The sequence below is a fragment of the Crocodylus porosus genome, unplaced genomic scaffold, assembly GCF_001723895.1.
Source record: "Crocodylus porosus isolate Cpor-Errol unplaced genomic scaffold, CroPor_comp1, whole genome shotgun sequence".
NCBI lineage: Eukaryota > Metazoa > Chordata > Crocodylia > Crocodylidae > Crocodylus > Crocodylus porosus.
Window position 1 is genome coordinate 27,732,737 of NW_017728948.1, and position 22,540 is coordinate 27,755,276.

At 45.9% G+C, this 22,540-nt stretch overlaps 1 protein-coding gene across 4 annotated transcripts in view; it reads left to right on the forward strand.

Moving 5' to 3' along the window:
• Positions 1–22,540, forward strand: part of CC2D2A (coiled-coil and C2 domain containing 2A) — a 112,828-nt gene that overhangs the window by 45,754 nt on the left and 44,534 nt on the right. For all 4 annotated transcript variants that reach the window (XM_019553089.1, XM_019553092.1, XM_019553090.1 and 1 more), the window contains 5 exons: positions 5,773–6,011; positions 8,526–8,703; positions 10,729–10,885; positions 12,073–12,220; positions 21,276–21,414. In XM_019553089.1, coding sequence (XP_019408634.1) covers positions 5,773–6,011; positions 8,526–8,703; positions 10,729–10,885; positions 12,073–12,220; positions 21,276–21,414 — 861 coding nt within the window. The remainder of the gene's footprint in view (positions 1–5,772; positions 6,012–8,525; positions 8,704–10,728; positions 10,886–12,072; positions 12,221–21,275; positions 21,415–22,540) is intronic.

The window sequence follows — 22,540 nt, forward strand, 5'->3', positions numbered from 1 at the left end:
TTATCCTGATATGTGTGTGTTTGTGCTTTTGTATGTAGAAGTGATTGCATACTGGCTCAAAATGCAGTTTTACTCTTGTACAGTGTGTGGGGGGTATGGGTGGGTGGATGTGGGGTTTTTGGGGAGCTGTGGATGTGTATGTGTGTGGTATTTGTGTGATGTGTTATTGTGTGTGGAGGAGGGTGTGGCTGTGGGGTTTGCAGAAAGGTTTTGAGGGTGAGGATGTGAGGGGTGCATGGGAACGCCCTGCACCCGCCCCCACTCTGCAATAGCCCAGAGCCCAAGCATACTGCTGCAGCTGCTCAGATCCAACTTTGGGGGAGCCTCCCCAGGCTTCCACTGCCCTGTGCTGGTCCTCTCTGGCTTGTACTGGCCTCAGCTGCACCCCTGTGCTGTTTCCCAAGCCAGCCAGACCCTTCCCAGACAGCCCCTTGGTTCCTGGCAGCTGCAGGAGCCTCCAGAGTGCAAAAACACCCGCAGGCCTAATTCTGCTCATGGTGGAGCCTCCCTGCCTGTCCTGGGGACGGGGGGACAAGCTGCCAGTGGGCCTCCAGGCCCCTGGTGTGCAGGGGGGCCTGGGCCTTTCCCCCTGGTGTGGCACCGCACCCTGGGGTCAGCTGTGGGGGGAGCCAGCCAGGCCCTTGCTGCATCAAGCCTTGTGGCCACATTTGCACTCTGGCAGTTCCTGGTGCTGCCATAAGGCTGGGGGCAGCTGAAGAAGGGTCTTTCAGGCCCGGGGGGTAGCACGAGGAGCCCCTGGAGCTGCTGGGGATGCAGCCCAGGGTGTGGGAAGTGCAGGGAGGTAATGCATAAGTTACATCCTGTGCCTGAGGCTTGAGGCAGCAATGACCCAGCTGCCCTCCCTCACGGGTGGCTCCGGTGGGTTCTGCCACCCTGGGAGGAAGCTCTGGCCCCCCCGCCCCACAGGGCCCAGCTCACCCCCTTGCCCCAGGACAGGCAGGGAGGCAGTGCTAGGAGCTGGAGTGGAGCTGCGGCTGCTCTTCTGCTTCAGAAGCTCCTGCAGCTTCCAGGAGCCCAGGGGTCCTGGAGAAGCTCTTGGCCATCCTGGGGGGCATCATGGGGGGGCACCCAAGGCCACTGTAGGCAGCATGACTCGTCAGGGATGCAACCCAGGGCATGGGAAGCACAGGGAGGCAGCACGGAAGTTACATCCTGCACCTGAGGCTTGGGACAGCAACAACCTGCCTACACTCCCCACTGGTGCCCCAGTGGGTGCTGCTGCCCTGGGGTAGAGCCCCAGCTCTCCCTCCTGCTCTTCAGGGGTCCAGCGGCCTGCAAGCAGCTTGCCTCCCAGCCTCAGGATGAACAGTGTGGCTGCTTCAGGAGCTGGATTGGGTTCATGACCACTTTTCTGCTCCGGAATCTCCTGCGGCCTCCCTGGGCTTCCCGTGCCCCAGGCAGGGTCCCTGCCAGGTCATGCCACCCCCAGCAGTCTCAGGAGGCGGCACATGCTGCCCCAGGGGCTGGCCAGGAGCTTCCCTGGGGCCCCCAGGCTCCTTGCAGCCTCAGGAGCTTCCAGAGTGGAAAAGCGGCCACAGCTCTGGTCTGGCTCCTGTCAAAGACTCGCTGCCCATCTAGGGGCCGGAGAATGAACTGGCAGTGGGCCGCCAGGCTCCTGCGGAGCAGGCAGGGTCGGACCTTCCCTCTGGGGTGGCAGCTCCTGCTGGGGCTGCCTGTGGGGGGGGAGCTGGCCCATTGCTGCCCTAAGCTTCGGGTGTGTGATGCAAGTTCTGCACCACCTCCCAGCACTGACCATGCCATGGGCAACAACCCTGCTGGCTCTTGCCACCCCCAGTAGCCCTGGGCACACCCCAGAGCCAGACAGGTCCTTCCCCCAAGGCCCCTGGCTTCCTGGCAGTGGCAGGAGCTGCCAGAATGCAAACATGGCCATGGGTCTGATGCAAGTCTCCATGGCCGCCAGGCAGCCAGGGAGGCAGGTACCCTCCTAGGCAGTCTGAGGCCCCATCCTTTCTCCCAAATGGGTGAGCGCACACTGGTCCCCGCCTGTACCATGGGGCACGGGTGGTGGGGCTGGGAGCCAGCAACATCCAAGCGGTGCCCTGGGTCCAGCACCAGCGGGGTCTAGAGCAGGGTGGCAGGAGCCCAGGGCACAGCTGGCTGGGCTCTGTCAGCAGGGAGAGAGGGGAGCAGCCCCAGGACACCGGCAGTGGCTTCCGTGCACCTGCTCACTCCCAGCCCCTCCGCCGCAGCCCTGCAGTTAGGCAGGGACCAGCGCGCACAGCCCTGACCCTGCACTCACCTGTTTGAGTGAAAGGATTCCAGCTGTTGCTGACTTGCATGCCCACTTGCTCCCAGCTGCCCACAAGACCCAGCAGGAGCTGGCCCAGCTCCGAGGACTGGGGTGATCGCCTGAGGTCCTCCCCTGCCCTCATCCAGCCCCCCGTTCTTACCTGAATTTCCTGCTCTGGCACAAGCATCCTCATGGTCCCAGGCCAGAAGCCTCTGTTTGTTAGGGGCTTCCGGCTGGGGGTGGGGTGGGGCCAGGTGGGCCCTACTGTTTCAGGGGCCTGCCATGGCTTCCCTTGAGCCCTACTGCCCTTGGCTGCTGTCATTTTTACAGGAGCCAGAGGCAGATTAATATTAATTTTAAAATGTTTTAAGGGCCCCACAAGCCGGATAGAATGGCCTTGTGGGCCAGATGCGGTCTGTGGGCCATATTTTGCCCACCCCTGCACTAGAGGGCTGGCGAACTGAGGCCAGACTAAGTGCTATAGCTGTGAATTGCCACTAGAGAGCTGGTGAGCTAGGTCAGGCTTCTATTCCTGCTGTAGGTGAGGATGTGTGAAAGATGGGTTGGTGGTGGGGAGGAAGTAGGAACATGAAGCTGGAAGGCAGAGAGTTAATGGAATGGTGGTGGGTAATCAAATGGGAGGTGGAAAGGAAATGGGAATAGGGGATGGATAGTGATATGAGGGAAGTCAGCCATTGAAGGATACAATAAAAAATAAAGAGGAAGTAAATTAAAGATGGTCTTCTGTTTTCATAAACTCGGATTTGGGATTGGGAGTGCTGGTCATGCTCCCTGGGGTGGGTGGGAGCAGTGAGGGAAAACAATTTTTGAGGGAGCTACTGTCCCTGCCCTAGGAAGGAAGCCTCAGCTCCTAGAGACCTGATCTGACTTCCTACTTTGTTCCCCCCATCATCTCCCTAGACCCCATTCCTAGACCCATCTCTGCCCTGGAACCTAGATAGCTAGAATATGCTCTGCAGCCTGTTTGCATAGGGTTGCACGCTTGGAGTGGGAAGGACATATCCCTGGAGGCAGGAAGGGGAGTTCACTTGGTGCCAGAATCCCTTCCCTGAGCAGTAGACTTAGACTTAGACTTCAGAGGGTGGAAAGTTGTCCACGCAGAACAGGAGGGTGAGGAAGAGGACACTGCATCCTGGGATGCTGGAGGATGCCTTGGGCAGCTCATCTGTGAGAAGTGGCTACACGTTAATGAAACACAAGCTGGGTATCAGAGATCAACTTGCCCTGTAATGGCATAACTTTTAAGCCACCTGAAACCAGTTTCAGGTGTTAATGTGTGGACAATCCAGGTGTTAAGAGCTCCAGGAACCACCTAAATTAATGTGTAACAAGACCCTGAGAAAATGCGTTAACTACTACAACCTAATGGAGGGCAGGTGATCTAGAGTAGTGTTCCTCCCTCCCCTTTTGAAACTACTGTAAGTGAAGGATTGTCTATGTCCCCTGTACCTAGTACATCTCTGCCAGGATTTCGGGTGGGGTGGATGGAGCTTCTGCCAGCAGTGCTCCTGTTGTGTTGGGAGCTGGTTTAGATCTAGTAGAAGAGGAACTCCTGCTGGAGGACCTGTCTATACCAGCAGTCCACCAACCTTACAGCTGCCAGGTAAAGCAGCAGGGCCCTCTCCCGTCCCCTTCCCTGGTAGGATAGATATGGCCTGAGAAGTTTATTTTGTATTGCTAGAGTAGATTGTTTTGCCTGGTGTTGATTTTCAGGCTCATTTGCTTGCATTTCAGCAGTTCAACTCTTCCATTAAATCAGATCAAAAAATGTTCTTCTGTGTTTTAAGTTCAGATCTCTGTGATTGTGGGCATTTTTCATGTCCCAACAGGCGTTAAAAAGAATGTATTTCTTATGAGCAGTGAACAAAATGGTATAGGATGTCTCTTATATGTGTAGCATGCACAGTGTGCATAGGCTTGCTTCTTTTCCAGTGAAGAAAGGAACTTCCCTGATTATAACACTCATGCCAGTTTGGGGGGAGGCTGCTTTTGGGGAACAAGGTTTGTGTTATGTGAGGAAAGTACTGTAATTTGTTACAGTGAAGAAGAAGAAGGAGCCACAGGTCAGATGTAGAGAAGTGGAAATCATCGCTGTATCAGTAGTAGCATTTGAATGCATGTAGAAGTTAACAAGAGCTGCACCTAGCTTCAGGAATGACTACACATGTTTGAAGTTTAGATTATAAGAGAATCTATAGTTCTCAACCATGTAAATCCTTGCCTTTTTGCAGTCAGATGCAGGTGAACAAAATACTTAATTCCTCAGCAAAGCATTTTCTTCTATGAGCAAATAGTTATTTGACTTTTGCTAGCACCTGTTGTAGTTTAAAAAAATATTTAGGTCATTTGGGGAACAAAATAGAATAAGAAGGGAAAAGGGAATGGAGTAGGTTAAAGAGAAAATTGATGACTGAAAGTGGGGAGCAGAGTGAAAGTGAAGCCCAAAAGGTTAGGATGTTAGTTAGCAATAACAGTTACACAAGTTGTTTGGCAAGTTGCAGAAATCAGGGTGAGAAATTCTATAGTCTGTTTATATAAAAGTTTAGACTACATCATCTTACTTTTGCCATTTGATTTTAAATATGTATGAATCATAGCATTAATTGAATTAATTTATAGGAATATAAAACAAAAATTTCAATGAAACTATCATGTTCCTTAACCATTCTGCTAAAACAGTAATCCTAAGAGGGGTTCATGAGATCAGTTAACTGATCTGCAGTGATAACACTATTTTATTAGAACAATAGAGGTACATGGTGCTGCCTGGTGTAGTAGTCTACCAATCAGATAAAAATTTTACAGTGCCAGTTTTCTTCTGTTTGTTCCTAAGTTTACCTGTTTCTAATAACAACAGGAATATTGGAGCCCTGGTTTGGTCAGTAAGACTAAAAGGTCAAAAATATAAACACATTACATTATTAGGGGAAGAGAAAAGAGAACTGAAGCACAGCATATTATGTACATGATGGTCAATAATAATGATCCCCTTTAAAGTAGAAAAAAATGTTGGCTTAATGACCTACTTAGAGCTTGTGGTGTTAGTAATATGAGCTTTATTTCCTGTATGCTAGATGGATTAATTGTAATAATAATCATCACAGTCTTGACCTATTACTTATTTGAAGAGCCAGGTGTGGTCTTGGAAATCATTCATCACCCATAATAGAGAGAATGTGAATGTGGGGCTCATGTTAAAAAGATAAAATAGAATAAATGTGAAGTTTAGATTTTTTCAGGTAAATTATCTGGTGTGTGGAAGCAAGGTCTCTTGTTTAGGTACATGAATAGCGAGGATCACTATTTCAAAGCCTGTGGAATAAGATTCCTGAATAAGAAAGCTTTGCTTCTCTTTATGTTATCCTATGTGACTAACAATTTGAAACATATAAGGAAGACATATCAGTCAGATTACCTAAGTTTTAGTGTATGCTTTTATTAAAATGGTTTCAAGTAGAATGTTAATTTTCTATGTTCAGAAAAACAAGAAAAACAAGAAAAAACATTATCAAGATGAAGAAGAAGCAGTAATGGCAGAGGACTCTGAGCTTGGTGAGGAGCCTGTAAAACCTGTGCCTCCTAAACTGGTTGACAGGGTGGATGTCGAACAGCAAGTTAGAGAAAAAGCTGTCACCATCAGGAGGAAACCTGGAGAGCCTCTCTTGATCCCTGAGTTGAGCCTGACAGGAAACGTAACCCCAAATGAGCTGTGTCCTCGGTAAGGCTGCTCAAAACCAACCCTTTTATTAGTATGTTATAACTTGTTATTTTATTTTATCATTTGTATGTTATCCCAATTTTCTATTGTTTTCACTTTTAATATTTATGTTTCATTGTTAATGCATTCAACTGTAGAAATATGCACTGAACACTGTTTCTCATGGTGATTGGGACCTTGTTTCTTAAAAATTGATACAGTTCAATTAAGTTTATAATTTACATCTTGTATCGTACTTATGTTTAAAGAATGGTCAGGGTCCTTGGGCATCTCCCCGCAATGAGGAAAGTGCATTTCCCTGGGGATGAATAGTGTCAGAGTGGTGCTGCTGCTACTTGTCCTGGGGAACCACTGTGCATGCATGCTGTGGCTCTGCATGTTGCCCTGGGTGAGGTAGGGGAGGCTGGGGCCAGTACCTGGGCTGGCCCCAGCAACCTTACCTGGGGGCCTGGGGGCCTCCAGGGGCTGGAGCCCTGGTGATCCAGCATCAGGGAGATGGCTGGCAGCCAGACTGTGGCATCCAGCACTGGCTGGCAGCCAGAGTGTGGCTCTGGTTGGCCAGGCTCTGGTTTCAGAAGGCACATGCTGCCATCACATATGCCAACCCACTCTTTTTTGGCGTGGATTATTTTTACACATACCTGTATGTGCAGCACTGCATACTGCATCTGCATGCTCATGTGGTTGCATCTGCTGGGGCTTCTTTGTGGCCAAGGAGACAAAACAGTACTACTGTTACAGGTGCAAAATGGAGAAGCCACACATGGGAACGTCACAGCCCTCTGTGTACCATGCGGTCAAATTCTGTGACAGGTTTTTATAGGAGTGAAAATACGTGTCTGAGAGAGGCCAAGGGAGTAGCATGAAAACTGCACAGATCCTATGGTGAGGCTGCAGGCCATAGTCATTTGAACTCTGAGTCATAATAATATATGTGTAAGGACTTACTTAATTTGCAGTTTCACAGATTTTCTGCAAAATCTGAGAAATCTGCAAAATCAACAACAAAAATAATCTTTAATAAAAATAAAGGGCACTTGCATACATGTGGGGAGCCTGCTCTGGTACACTGGAAATCCAGTATGTAGGAGCAGACTAGATTGATGTGCTCTGGCAGCCTTGCATATCAGCAGCACAGTGCACATTCATGCTGAGAAAATGGTGGCAGTGTGCTTTTAACTAAAACATGTTCAATGTGCTTTAGTTCAGAACGCACTGCTGCCACTCTCTCAGCACGGAGCTCACTACACCACTAATACATGTGATGTGTGGGTGCTTGTAATTAGCATGGCATGCTAATTAAAAGTGCTTTGCGCTATGTCACGATCACATGTAAAAATGCCCAATATGCTGGCTTCCCAGTTGTAGCCAGCGGTCCTTGCCGCCAGGAGGGGAAGGCACCAGCTGGCGGGGCAGCACGAGGGCAGCAGACAAAATGGCTTCTGCCCCCTCATCCATCCTCTCCCTGATGTCTTTCTGCAAATCAGCACCAAAGGGTGGGGCCACAGCAAAATGACCATGAAATTGGTAAATCCCCCTGCAATTTTAGGTAGACCCTTTATATATGTGGTATAACTGTATAGGTAGAACTGTTATCCCCTCTACTTCCCTCTGCAAGACTACTTTGGTCAAGCTTTTGGGCAAGGTATCTAGAGGTTAATCAGGACAGGAGCTGTCTCCTGATTCAAGGTTAAAGAACAACCTACATCTGAATGCATTCACTTCAACCACTCATGGGCTGTTGTAGCTCTCAGGGCACACCATCCCATGTGAAGTGCAGAGGCAGTCTACAGAGAGTCAAATCTCTGATTATGTTTTCACCTATTCCTCCCCCTTACTTTTCTGTTTGTACCAAAATCTAGAATTATGGTTGTATGTGGGATTTGTGGATGTTGGTGGGGACAGAAAAACAAACCAAGGGCAGAAACTGGGCAGCTCTGCACCTGCCAGTACTGTAAACCCAGTACTGTTTTAAATAGTGTTCTTAATGCATCTCCTCAGTCCTAAATGAACTTTGTGGCCAATAGATTTTCACAGATGGTACCCTCTTTCATATACTTGCTTGTCCACAAACAATCACTTCCTGTATATTCCTCTTATTAAAAACCAAAGGGGTAAAACTTTTGTGTATACAGATTCTATTGCTGAAATATTATAAAAACATAGAATACTGTATTTGGAATAGATCTCAGAAGGTCATCTAATTCAACCCCCATGCTCAGGCAGGATATCATCTTTTTCTAAACCATCCCAGCCAAGTGTTTGTCTTAATTGCCCTTAAAGATCTCCAAAGATGGTGTTTCCACATGCTCTCTGAGTAGCCTGTTCCAGTGCTTAATCACTGTCAGAAAGCACTTTCTACTATCCAAATTAAATGTCCCTTATTGAAATAGAGGGCCACTGCTCTTTGTTCTGTGGCCGGTGGTCAAAAGAAGTAGTCTTTCGTTTTCTTCTTTGTATTCATCCTTCAGGTATCTGAAGACTATTACCAAATTTATTTTGTCATGTTCACAGGGCAGAAGTTTCACGACGAGAAGATGTAAAGAAACGTTCAGTATTTATAAAAGTCCTTTTCAACACTAAAGAAGTCTCAAGGACTGTCACCCGGCAAATAAGCTCAGACTTCCGAGTTCACTTCGGACAGATTTTCAATTTACAAATATTCAATTTGCCAGAGAGTTTGAAGCTTCAGGTAGACAGCAATCCTTTTATAAGTCCTGCACTACATAATTAGCTTGGTCTTTTTAATATTTATCGTGTCATTGTATATTATTTGCTTCTACTCTGTATTGTTTATAGTAACACTTCAAAGATCACGGAAACCTCTGCTTTGGCTCTTAAGTGCTTGAATTCTTCCCTCCACTTTGGCTGTACTTGACAAATATACAATGTTGCCCTCTGCATTTTTGGCATCATTTAGCGAAGATGTGTCCCATATCTCTTGGTCTGTTTTTTGTGGACTATATTAATAGGCAAACTGAGAAAAAAAATTGAAACGCCTTAAAACTACACTTAAAATCAATAGTTTCTGGATGGATGATAGGCTTCAAAGGCGAATTAAAAACAGTCACAAATGTATGGTTTATTGGATTAGTGGAATACACTTTTTCTTTTTAGAGAAGCTGTGTCCTATGTCACAAATTAACTCAAACAGTTGAAAAAAGTCTTCTTTGCAAGCTCTTGGGTACAATCACCCTTTGTCAGGCAGGGAAGCATCTGCACATTGTCTATGGTCTTCCTGGATGGAGTAGTAAAGCTCAGAAGTATCTGAGCTTCTGGATAGGCTGGGATATGAATCAATGAATGAATAAATGGTAAAACTACCATTAATTTGAAAGAATTCAGCATCGTTAGGTACCTAAATTCATGAGGAGTCAAGCATTTTTGATGAAGTTAACTGTAGTTAAAGGAAGCATTGTTTTTGCATCTACCTGAAAACTGGTTTGTTCATTCAGAAAAAAGAATGATTAAATAATGTAATGAAACAGATGCTAAAATATATATTTTAACAAAGTACCACTAAAATCATATTTCAACGAGTGCACAATGCATAGTTTTTCATCCAGTCTGTGTCCTGTGGTGGTTCACCAAGAGGTATACAATATGGCTTCCTTCTTTCCCTTTTTATATGTAACACCCAGCATCCTGCAGAATAGTTGTAATTCCTATTCTTAATGAAGTGAAGAAACTGAGCCCACCCCATTTGGCACTAGAAGGAAACAGGGCCATACCCCTGTCTTTTATTCATCCCATCTATGGAGCTAGCCAGGCACTCTGGGAAAGGCAGGATACCACTGTCCAAAGGCCTGAGTCTGCATTCAGCCTGATAGCTCCAGTAGGGGTTGAGTATTGTAAAGTACAGTTCCTCCACTAGTTTCCCTTGGGACAGAGTGGTCTTTCACCACCGCATTGGTCAGCAGTTGTATATTGCGAAGTGTCTATGAGGCCAGAGTTCATATCTTGATTGCAGCTACAAAGCCACAGTTCATAGGTGATTTCCACTGAAGGCCTGTTTTTGCCCTAACTTCCATCAATCTTACCAGGCTGTGGAGAAGACACTAAGCATCAGCCAAAATCCCCAACAGGAAATTTGGTTCATAATGAGCTAAAACTCCTCCTGGAAACTCCAACAGTTATGTCTACTAAGTAGCTATTGTTTTAAAAGCTGTATGCATATAATTATTTAAACCTTGTCTTACTGGTCAGTTTCTTCATCTCGTAATCATAGTAACTGCTTTTCTCTGAACAGCCTCTGATTTATTTACCCTATTTACTCAATTCTAAGACAAGCCTGCCCCCCACCTCCCCCATTTTGCATGTGGGGGTGGGGAGGGGAGGGGGAAACCCCTTGTCTTAGAACTGAATGCAGCATGGCAGGGGACAAGCAGTTACTCTGGATCCAGCTTTGGTCCCGACCCTGAGTTTGGGGTGGAGCTGTAGCTGCTGCCTGCCCCCCGCTTTCCTCCCCCCTACCTGTGCATCCCCTACCCCTTCTCACTGTAGCCTCAAGCTCCTCCCCACCTCCCCCACCTTGGCATGTTCTGTCCTGCTCCAGCCTGGGGTATGGAGCATGGCCCCCTCCTGGCCCTATAACATATACACAATCTAATTATTGGGGATCATCTTAAATTCTGGATCATTGTGGATTCAGATATACAAGGTATATTACCAAGAACTGAATGTAGGATGTTACCTTTTATGTCTCTGTTTACTTCAGATATATGAAACAGTAGGGCTCAGCAGCCCTAACGTGGTAGCAGAAGTGTTTATACCCATTCCTGAGACTACAGTTCTCACTGGTAGAGCTCCTGTAGAGGAAATCGAGTTTAGCAGCAACCAGCGTGTGATGTTGGACCATGAAGGAGTTGGGAGTGGTATGAGTTATTACTTACTCTGAGTAATTCATTATTAGACTGTTTTGTCCTAAGATTCATCCCACTGCATTACTTTTTAACCAAGTACATAAAATATATTTCTTTCTGTTAAGGATGTTCCCCTTATCTCTGGCATAGAACCTCTGAAAATGAATGATGTAAAACAGCCCCAGTTCACATTATTAGCTAAATATGTAATGGGATATTTTTTCCACATACTTTTTTTAAAGTACTTCTAGTTTTTCTGTAATAAAATACATTTTTATTACATAGTTTAAAATTTCAGGGGAGCTCTTTTTAGTCTAGTTACTTTTCAGTATTTAAAAATATGGCCCTCTCAAAAGCTTTGACTATAGGAAATAAACAGATGGTATTAATCAGTGTAGCTCCACTGATTTTAATGAATTGCAGCAGCTGATGTTATGGCCCTGTAAATATATTCATGTACTAGTTGTTTTGCTTACATATTCTAAAACACTTTTTTTATTACTTGTCTTGACTTTTAACAACATTAAATTTTAATAGCTTCTTTCTTGGTTGGCTTATAGAGTCCCAGCACTTTGGGCTCCATCATCATTATTATTATTTATTGGTTTAATAAAAGTTTATATAGTACTGTAAATTTCTATGATGCTTTAAAGATTCTTCAGAGATTAACAAAAAGTACTGCCCCAAGGAGTTTACAATCTTAAGTCAAATAAAGTAAGAACATGAAGATAAACAAAAAATAGTAGTACAAAAAGCTGAACAAGGGCAAAAAAAGTTGTAAAATGAGTGACTCATGTAAATTGCAGTAACTAAGGTAGGGCAAAAGAGCAGAAAGAGAAAGCAATTCAACATAAGGTGAAAGAAGTGAGTGTTGAAGAGAGGGGAGTGGGAGGACAAGGGGTCACTGTAAAACTTGGATGTATGGAAATATGCACATCATGGTTCTGTCAGGATGGACTTTTTAAGCTTTCCTTCCTTTTTCATTACTCCTTAGGGGGAAAAAAAGCATTTATGCTGATGGATGAAGAAATTAAGAATTAGGAAAATAATTATTTCTTTAACAGCAATATTGGTAGTGATTAGTGTTAACATATGCATTCTTTTCACAAATACTAAATTAATGTTTAATACCGGTAGGGTATTGCTGTCCTGAAACATAAAGGAAGGATCATTATATGTTCTTTGTGTTCTTCTTGTAGGTGTGCCATTCTCATTTGAAGCTGACGGTAGTAATAAAATTACTCTAATGACCTCTGGCAAAGTGTCCAATAGCATTTCCTGGGCTATTGGAGAAAATGGCATACCTTTAATTCCTCCAGTATCTCAGCAGAATGTGGGAATTCCAAGGTAATATTGAGCAATGAGTTGTTGAGAGACCTTATAGATTTGTATTTTGGTGCTTAAATGTATTGAGGAAAGAACAAGTGGCTTTTATATTCAAGTAATACCGTATTTACTCAGATCTAAGACAACTTTGAATTTAAGACAACCACCTTATAATGAGATTATATACATAGAAAATTGATACATTTATTATAATTTTCCATATGTAGAATCTAATTATAGGAAGGCCCTTTTTAGTCCGTCCCTCCCACTGCTGCGGGAGGGCAGGCAATGGGGATGCAGGTGTTGTAGGGTGGTCAGCAGCTTACCCCCTGCTTGTGCTTGCTCTCTGCCTACCCCCTGCCCCCCCCAGCCTCAAGTCACCCCTTTCTCCCAGCTTCTGTCTCTCCCTCTCCTCTAGCTTTTGCTCCATGCTGGCAGACTTCATCCCTGTTCTAGCTTGGGGAACTGACCACAGCCCCAGCCTAGCCCCTCAGAGAAGCCATATGGGCTACATGCTGCTCATGCAGAGCTGGGCTTGAGCTTTGCCCAGTGCCCCAGGTTGCAGCATTCACAGAGTCTTCTGGCCCAGAGCAGGGAGAGGGGCAGATGGGGAAGCAGAGACTGTGTGTGTGGGGGGGAGATGATGGAGAAAGCAGGGTGCAGAGACAGCAAAGGGAGGCAGGCAGGCAGGCAGTAGCTGCAGCTATGGCCCTGACCCCAGGTAGGGGCTTAAGCTGGAACCACAACAGCTGGCTGCCCCACCTCCACTGCCCTCAGATGTGATTCTAAGACGAGGGTTTTTCCCCCCCATGTTAAATGGTGGGGGACCTTGTCTTAAACAGCAAGGGGCCTACTGTTTTCTTTTGCTTTTCTGGTGGAGGCTGCCTCAGCTCAGAGCCAGCACCTGGCTTGCCAGTACCCTGCCCTGGTGGCTCCAGGGGGCACTGCTGCCACGGAGGGAAGGACCAGGTCCCCTGAAGCTCGGGAGCTGCAGCTTGCTCTCTGGCCATGGGCAGGCTGTGCTGAGGTAGGAAGCAGAACTGTTTCAGTTTAGGAAAACTAAACCCCCATCATGTGAACAAGCAGCCCTGGTTTGAGTTTAGAAGATCCTGAGTGGTGGAATGGAAGGGTTAGAGATTCATTTACATAATCTCTTTCCCTCCTGGACTCTTCTGCAGCAGTGTTCTTAGTACAGTGAACACAGTGCTTGAAAAGTGCTATACTGACTGAAGTCCTGTTTGCCTACACTTTTATTGTGGATGCTACAAGTGTAAGTGGCTTCCCTGTATTGGGACCAGTGCTATTTAACATACTCATAAATGATCTGGAAAAAGGGACGAGTAGTGAGCTGGCCAGATTTGAAGATGACATAAAATTATTCAAACTGGTAAAGACCAAGGTGGACTGTGAGGAACTACAGAAGGATCTGGTGCTAGTGAGTGAACGGGCAACTAAATGACAGATGAAATTCATTGTAGGTAAGGGTCAAGTGAAGCACATGGGTACAGATATCCCAAACTGTACCTACACTGTGACAGGCTCTACATTAGCTGTTACCACACAGGAAAAAGATTAAGAAGGGAATTATAAACAGAGTAGAAAGTATCATGCCTCTTTATGTATCCACCCCTGATTAGTAGTATAGAGAGGCTTTTAGAAGAGGAGAGACTAAAGAGGCTAGGTCTATTCATTTTAGAAGGAGATGCTTGGGGAGGCATGATAGGGGCTTACAAAATACTAAATGGTGAAAAGAAATTAAATAGGGATTTATTATTTACTATCATAGAGAAGTAGGGCTGGAAGGGACCTCCAGAGGTCATCTAATCCACCATCCTGCCCAAACTATCTCATACAAATCCATGAATTAACCTCTTAGTAAAACTACATAGTCAACCCTGACACAACACAAGATAACACCCTAACCTTGTACCGGGAAAGCAGGGGATCACGGTGGATGGCATCCTGCTTCTGTAAAGGTTATTAATACACTCAGGAGATCCCAGGAAAAAGGGCCATGCCCTCCAATACAGAGGCAGACAAAAACCCTCACAGTTCATACCAATCTGGCCATAGGGTAAAATTCCTTCCTGACCCCAGATTGGTTATTGGTCTGACCCTGAGCGGAGAGGCAAGACTCTCTAGCGAGGAGCCTCTGGTTTTGAGTCCCAGCAGGAGCACTGGTGCACCCCAGTCAAAATCCCCAGCCTTGGCTTTAGCCAACACCCAATGTCTTTGACAAAGGCTTAAGAAAAATGCCTGACACTTGTAGCAGCATGTAGCAGGGTGCCTTTATCCAGGTGCCAAATATAACAACTTGGGGGTCATAAAACGACACTGGTAGGTAGTAAGTTGAAACTAACCCACATTCTTTTTCACACCACATGTAATTAAAATGTGGATCTTATTGTCACTAGATGTTGTGGAAGCTGACAGTTTAGCCAGATTCATAAAGGCCCCATTGGGTAAATTCTTGGAGGAAAGGAGCATAAGTATCTATTGAGCAAGGGAGTTAGAGGTACAGCCTCTGAATCAGGACTTTCTACACCAGTGGTGCCAAACGTTTTCACCCCATGGGCCCAAAATGGGTGGTTCAAGGTCCATCTGCAGGCTGGGTCTGGCCCCCTGGTACATGGACTGGGCACAATGGGGCCTGATCTGACTGCATGGAGGGAGGGTGTGTGGCTCTGGCCCTGGCCCTGGCCCAGCCCAGACATGTGGGGAAAGGAGGCCATGCAGGGAAGAGGGGCTGTAGCCCGGGCCTGATCTGGCTGTGCAGCAGAGAGGGGAAGTGGCCTGGCCATGACCTGGCCATGCAGGACTTAGAAATGTTGCAGTGGGGGCAGGGTGACTGTATTAATTGCCTCTCTTCCTCCACCTCCACCCAATATCTTGACTTCTGAAGAGCCCCACAGGCCAGATGCCATGACTACTGGCCAGATATGGCCTATGGGGTAGAGCACCCCTGTCCTAGACCTCAAATGCTGGAGGCTGCAAGTGAAAGAGGAACGGGAAAAACACCTAGTCATACCCAGTTAACTCTTTTTTTTCAGCATCCTCTCTGCCACTGTGAGACACAGGATAGTGGGCAAGATAGACTTATGCCCAGTAAATTGCAGTTCTTATGTTCCCATTGCTGCCCTGCATGGGTGCCCCAAACCTGGCTGGCAGAGACTACTACTAGTAATGAGGTGATATTGTTACGTAGCTGTCTAGTCAGTGGTTGGTTACTGTTGAGACTTCCATTTAATGTTGGCCTATCGTAACTTTTTTTGAGTATATAAGCCAGCAGGGGAGTCGAGATATCATATTGCTCTTTCAAATGGTGTCACCCTGAATGCTGTGAATATTGGTCTTGATTCTGCTGCCAAAGAATACCAGACCCGGTTTTTACCTTAATGCCTTCTGTGTAGAATGATGATTCCTATACAGATGTGTAACTTCTGATAGTGCTAGAAGAAACTCCTTAAATAGATCTTCTGTGCAACAGTAAAAACATACCATTCCAGAAATAAAATGTATTCAATTTAAAAGCTTAATTACAAACGTATTAAAATTAAAATCTTTACATAATATGGTACAGTTGTAAGAGGAGCCGGACTTTGCACACAGTAGTCTCCTTGGTACATAGTTGTGGGATTTTTAAAGCAGTCTTCCTCATTTAGTTAAGCACTTACCTTACTCCAGGCAAACGTAAACTCATGTAAAAATTTGATACAAGATGCTATGGCTTTGAGAGAGACAGGGCCCCATAAATAATAACCACATCAGTATATAGTTATTAGATTGCAAAGCATTCTTAATCACTGACTTCAGCATGCAGTCTAAATTTGCTCAGGATAAAAAACTGTCAGTAGCGTATGTGGTAAAGTCTACAGTGTAAGGGGGACTGTCTCTTTGGGCATAGTTACACATTCATTTTAGGCAGTTCAGGAAGCTGTTACCACTGGGATTGTCCACACTTTAAGATGTGAAACTAGTTTTAAGCACACTTGAGGCATCTTAAAGTTATTCTACTCCAGGGCAGGTTTACGTGTGTGATCTGTTACCCTGCTTGTATTAGACTAGACTAACATGTGGCCACTTTCTAGGTTACACTCCTCCAGTCACACCCCCACTTCCCCTGCCAGCTTGGATCGGGCCTGTCATCCCCCACCACTGTCCTGGATTGGGCCCACTGCCCCAGATTGGGCCTATTGCCTCCCCCCAGCACCTCAGATCAGGGCTGCTGTCCTGCAGCACCTCAGGTCCCTGCTCAACCCCCACTACTGTCCCCCCACTACTACCTGGCTGCTGATGCTGTTCTGGGGCACAGGCTGAGAAGGGGAACTGACATGCCCAGCCGCTGCAGCTGCTGCGACTCTCTGGGCTGGGCTCAGCTGGGAGAACAGCTACAGCTCAGCAATGGTAGTGGTCAGGCAAGCAGTTTCCCCTTTCTTGCTTGATCCTCTGGGACAGTGCTGGCAGCCACAAGTGACCCAGGGGACATGGGGGGGCAGAGGTGAACCACTAGGGCCAGGAGGTAGGTAGGGACCCTGAGAGCCAGGGGGGAGCCCCAGGGATGGGGGTGGAAGACAAGGGGGTGCCCTGAGTGGCAGGAAGGAAGTCCTGGTTGGGGGAGATGCAGGGAAAGGGAGGAGAGGGGTGGGTATTCTTACCTTTCAGTCCTCCAGGCCCCTGCTTGTCAGGGGCAGGTTGCATTTGACTTCTTCCTAAGACAACTGATGGGCAGGTTCCCTTGGGAGGTCAGTCTGAGTGGGAAAGGAGTCCAGGAGAGATTATTCTATTTTAAAGAAACTTTAGTGAGGGTGCACGAATAAACTATCCCAATGTGCAGAAAGAATAGCAAATATAGCAGGCGAGCAGCTTGGCTTAGCAGAAAACTCTTCGGTGAGCTAGCTTAAATTAAAAAAAAAAAAAAGGAAGCTTACAGGAAGTGGAAGCTTTGACTGATGACTAGAGAGGAATATAAGGATATTGCTCAGACATGCAGGGATGAAATCAGGAAGGCTCAATTGGAGTTGCGGCTAGCAAGGGATGTGAAGAGTAATGAGAAGGGTTTCTACGAGTATGTTAACATCAAGAGGGAGGTCAGGGAAAGTGTGAGTCCCTTACTGAATGGGGAAGGCAACCTAGTGACAGATGATGTGGAAAAGGCTGAAGTGCTCAATGCCTTTTTTTTTTTTTACCTTGGTTTTCACAGGCAAGGTCAGCTCCCAGACTACTGCACCAGGCAGGACAGTTTGGGGAGGTGATCAGCCCTCAGTGCTGAAAGAAAAGGTTAGGGACTATTTAAAATAGGTGGATGTGTACACGTCCATTGGGCCAGATGCTGTGCGTCCAAGCATGCTGAGGACGTTGGTTGATGTAACTGCAGAGCCACTGTCCATTATCTTTGAAAACTCATGAGGGAGGTCCCAGACAGTTGAAAAGGGGTAAATATAGTATTCATCTTTAAAAAAGGGAAGAAGGAGGATCCAGACCAGTCAGCCTCCCTCAGTCCCTAGAAAAATCATGGAGCAGGTCCTCAAAAAATCAATTTCTAAGCATCTGGAGGAGAAGAAAGTGATCAGGAACAATCAGCATAGATTCACCAAGGGCAACTCATGACTAACCAACCTGATTGCCTTCTTTTATGAGGAACTGGCTCTCTGAATGCAAGGAAAGCAGTGTGATATACCTTGACTTTAGCAAGGTTTTTGATACCATTTCCCACACCTTTCTTGCAAGCAAGCTGAGCAAGTATGGGTTGGATGAATGGAGCGTAAGGTGGATAGAAAGCTGGCTGGCTCAACAGGCAGCAGTCAACGATTCAGCGTCTAGTTGGCAGTCAGTATCAAGCTGGTATTGGTTCTGGAGCCAGTTTTGTTCAATATAGTTTCATAGTTAGTAGGGTTGGAAGGGACCTGAGCAGATCGTCAAGTTCGATCCCCTGCCATGGCAGGAAAGAGCGTACATCTAGCCGCCTCTTAAAGACCCCCAGGGTGGGAACCACCACTTCTCTTGGAAGTTGGTTCCAGATCCTAGCCGCCCTGACCATGAAGTAGCGCCTCCTGATCTGTAGCCTAAATCTACCCTCTGCCAGCTTGTGACCGTTATTCCTAGTCACTCCTGGTAGTGCTTGGGGGAACAGGGACTCCCCCAATGCCTGCTGGTCCCCTCTGACTAGTTTGTAACAGGCCACTAGCTCCCACCTCAGCCTTCTCTTGTGGAGCTGAACAGGTTCAGGTCCCGTAGCCTCTCTTCATTAATATCTTTATTAACGATCTGGAAAATGGGGTGTATTGCACCCTCAGCAAGTTCATGGATGACACCAAGTTGCGGGGGGGTTAGTGGATATGCTGGTGGATAGGGCTAGAATTCAGAGTGACTTAGACAAATTGGAGGATTGGGTCAAAAGAAATCTCATGAGGTTCAACAAAGACAGTTGCAAAGTCCTGCACTTAGGACAGAACAATCCCATGCATCATTACAGGCCTGAGACTAACTGGCTAAGCAGCAGCTCTGCAAAAAAAGGACTTGGGTTACAGTGAACAATAAGATAGATATTAATCAGCAGTGTCCCTCTTTTGCCAAGAAGGCTAACATCTTATTGGGCTGTATTAGTAGGAGCATTGCCAGAAGATCAAGGGAAGTAATTATTTCCTTCTATTTGGCACTGGTGAGGCCACATCTGGAGTCCTGTGTCCAGTTTTGCCTCCTTCCCCCCCAGAAAGGATGTGGACAAAGTGGAGAGAGTCTAGTGGAGGACAAAGAAAATGGTTTGGGGGCTGGAGTGCATAACTTATGAGAAGAAGCTGAGAGAGCTGCGTTTATGTAGTCTGCAGAAGAGAAGACTAAGGGGGGATTTGATAGCAGCCTTTAACTAGCTGAAGGGTTATTCCAAAGAGGATGGAGCTAGGTTGTTCTTATTGGTGGCAGATAAAACACAGAACAATGGTCTCAGGTTGCAGCAAGGGAGATTTAGGTTGGATGTTAGGAAAAACTTTTTCACTAAGAGGGTGGTGAAACACTGGAACACAGGTTACCTAGAGAGGTGGTAGACTGTCCATTCTTGGAGTTTCTTAAGAACTGGCTTGACAAAGCCCTGGCTGGAATGATCTAGTTGGGGATGGTCCTGCTTTGAGCAGGGGGTTGGACTAGATGACCTTCTGAGGGCCCTTCCAACCCTAATTTTCTATGATTCTAGGTCTAGAACAGTCAGAGAACATGTGACTTCTGTAAAATCAAGCTAACTAACACTGATTACCACTTTGAGGAGCCTAGGCGTGATGTGTAATAAGGCCCTTTCAGTACTAAATGCTGTCATATACCAGTGGTCTGGAAATTCAGATGCCTAATACATTTTGCAACAAAACAAATGCAGCCTTGTCTTAGCTGTTAATTTTCCTGTCTGCTTCTAAACAAAACATCCTTTCTACCCTCAGATATTATATGTAGGCTTGGCAGAACTCATAGAGTCATAGAGAATTAGGGTTGGAAGGGACCTTAGGAGGTCATCTAGTCCAGCCCCGTGCTCGAAGTAGGACCATCCCCAGCTACATCATCCCAGTCAAAGCTTTGTCTAGCTGGGTCTTGAAAACCTCCAAGGATGGAGCTTCCACCACCTCTCTGAGTAACCTGTTCCAGTGTTTTACTACCCTCCTAGTGAGAACATTCTTGCTAATATATTACTTGACTTTCCTTACTGCAACTTCAGACCATTGCTCCTTGTTCTGTCATCTGCCACCACTGAGAACAATTTAGTTTCATCCTCTTTCAACACCTCCCTTCAGGTAGTTGAAGGCTGCTATTAAATCCCCTCTCAGTCTTCCCTTTTCTAGACTAAATAAGCCTGGTTCCCTCAGTTTTTCCTCAAGTCATGTGCCCCAGACCTCTAATCATTTCCGTGCTCTCTGCTGGACTCTCTCTAATTTGTCCACATCCTTCTGTAGTGGAGGCCCCAAAAGTGGACACCTGATGTACCCCAGATGTGATGTCATCAGTGCTGAATACAGGGGAATAATCACTTCCCTTGACCTGCTGGCAGCACACCTAGCCATGCAGCCCAATATGCCCATTAGCCTTGCTGGCAACAAGGGCACACTACTGGCTCACATCCAGCTTATTGTCCACTGTAAACCCCTTGCACCTTTTCTGCAGAGCTGCTGCCCAGCCAGTCAACCCCCAGCTTGTACTAGTGCATGGGATTGTGCAGCACTTTGCACTTGTCCTTGTTGAACCTCATGAGATTTCTTTTGACCCAATCCTCCAATTCGTCTAGGTCCATTTTTATGGACCTAACAAAAAAATCCGTTTTCATTTTTTTTTATTTTTTATTTTTTTATTTCCATTTTTTTGATGATATCAATATTTATTTTTAATTTTTTTTATTTTTATTTTTATCAATTTAAATATTCAGGATTGCATGAAATTAGGGGTATGGGAAACAGACAATTTATTAATGACAGTGTACTATTACAGTGCAGTTTAACTGTCTGATGTGACAAACATTAACTGCTGTAGGACTGTCCCCAGCTGAGTGGCAGAGCTGCCATCAGTCCTGGCTCCAGTCACCATAGGTCCCTTGTTTGCTTTGTTACTACTTCTTCCTTTGTACCTAGTCCCCTGAGATTTCTGGAAATTGCAGTCCAAACTACAGTCAGCATGGTTTTGTAGGACTGCTTTTCCTATCGTCGCAGATTCCATTAGCCACCATTTTTCTTGCGTCTTCTTTCTATAAATGTAGATTATTAACGATGGAATGTTTTTGTCAGTCTGCAAGTGTGAAGTGAAATCAACATTTGTCAACATTTACTGATAAAGATCGAATCCTGCCGAGCCTAACTATATTATAGATGTTTATATAAAAATACACCCTGTGTCATACATAAAAATGCCCCAAACGTGCTCACCTTCTAATTACTGGTATGAATTTAAATAGTCTATTTCAGTGAACTATGGAAATTTATGGGCTGGTGAAATTAATAGTTCACGTATTTTTTCCAAGATACTGTTTTAAATGTTCATTAGATTGTACTGACCAAAACATGCATCTGTTTCCAAATCAAAATCATTCTGATATCAACTCTCATTTCAGTGCTCTGAAAAATATTGATGCCATTGCATCTATTGGTGCATCAGGTTTAACTGACATGAAGAAACTAGCTAAATGGGCAGCAGAAGCAAAGCTTGATCCAAATGACCCAAGCAATGCTGCTTTGATGCAACTGATTATGGTAAGATGACTTTAATAAACCATTGTCAGGAAATCTGTGATTAGTGAAGTTGTTTGGGACTTTTTAGGAAATAATCCAAAGAATGTTAAATTCTACAATTAATTAATTTCCAGCTGTGTTTCTTATATTTAGGGATCCAGGTTTTCCATTTCCCACAGGAAAACAGAGTAAAACATAGGTTTCCCTCCTTACTGGAGGAAAATGTGGATTTCTCATTTTAGTGGAGAAACCCATGCGTTTTGCAGTTTTGCAATGAGCCCTCTGCAGGCTGGCAGAGTTCCAGCTTGCAAGGGACTGGGAGGGACTGGGAGATTCATAAATTGTAAAGCTGGAAGGGAACTTGGAAGATCATTAGGTCCAGCCCCCTGCACCAAGCAGGAAAGACAACTGGGGTCAGGTGACCCCAGCAAGGGGACTGTCCAGTCTCCTCCTGAAGATTTCCAAGGTAGGTGATTGTACCACCTCTGGAGGGATCTTATTCCACAGTCTAGACACCCTAGTTGTGAAGTAGTTTTTCGTAATGTTGAGCCTGAAATGGTCTTCCAGGAGTTTCTGACCATTACTCCTAGCTTTCCCCAAGGGTGCCCTGGTGAACAGTTGTCCACCAAGCCCTGGATGTACACTGTAATGTAGCGGTAAACTGCTACCAAGTCCCCTCTCAGCCTTATTTTTTTCAGGCTGAAGTGTCTCAGATCTTCATATGGCTGGCCATGCAAGTCTCTGATCATATGGGTGGCCCTTCTCTGGACTCTCTCAAGCTTTACTATGTCCTTGTGAAAGTGTATTGCCCAGAACTGGATGCAGTACTCCAGCTGTGGTCTTACCAGTGCTGAGTAGAGTGGGAGAATCACTTCTTTGGTTTTGCTGGAATGCATCGGTTGATGCCAGGGTATTGTTAGCCTTTCTGGGCTGCACTGCCGGCTCATGTTCATGCTGTAGTCTATTATTACCTCCAGGTCCCTTTCATTCATACTGCTGGTCAGATTGGTGTAGTGCTGGGAGGAGGGTGGTCAGGCATGGCGGGGTGCCACATGTATGTACATGCACATGTCCACCAAGCAGCCTGCAGAGCAGCTCCTGCAGGTAAGTGAGATGGGGGAGGGGGATTGAGGCCCTTATAGGGAGG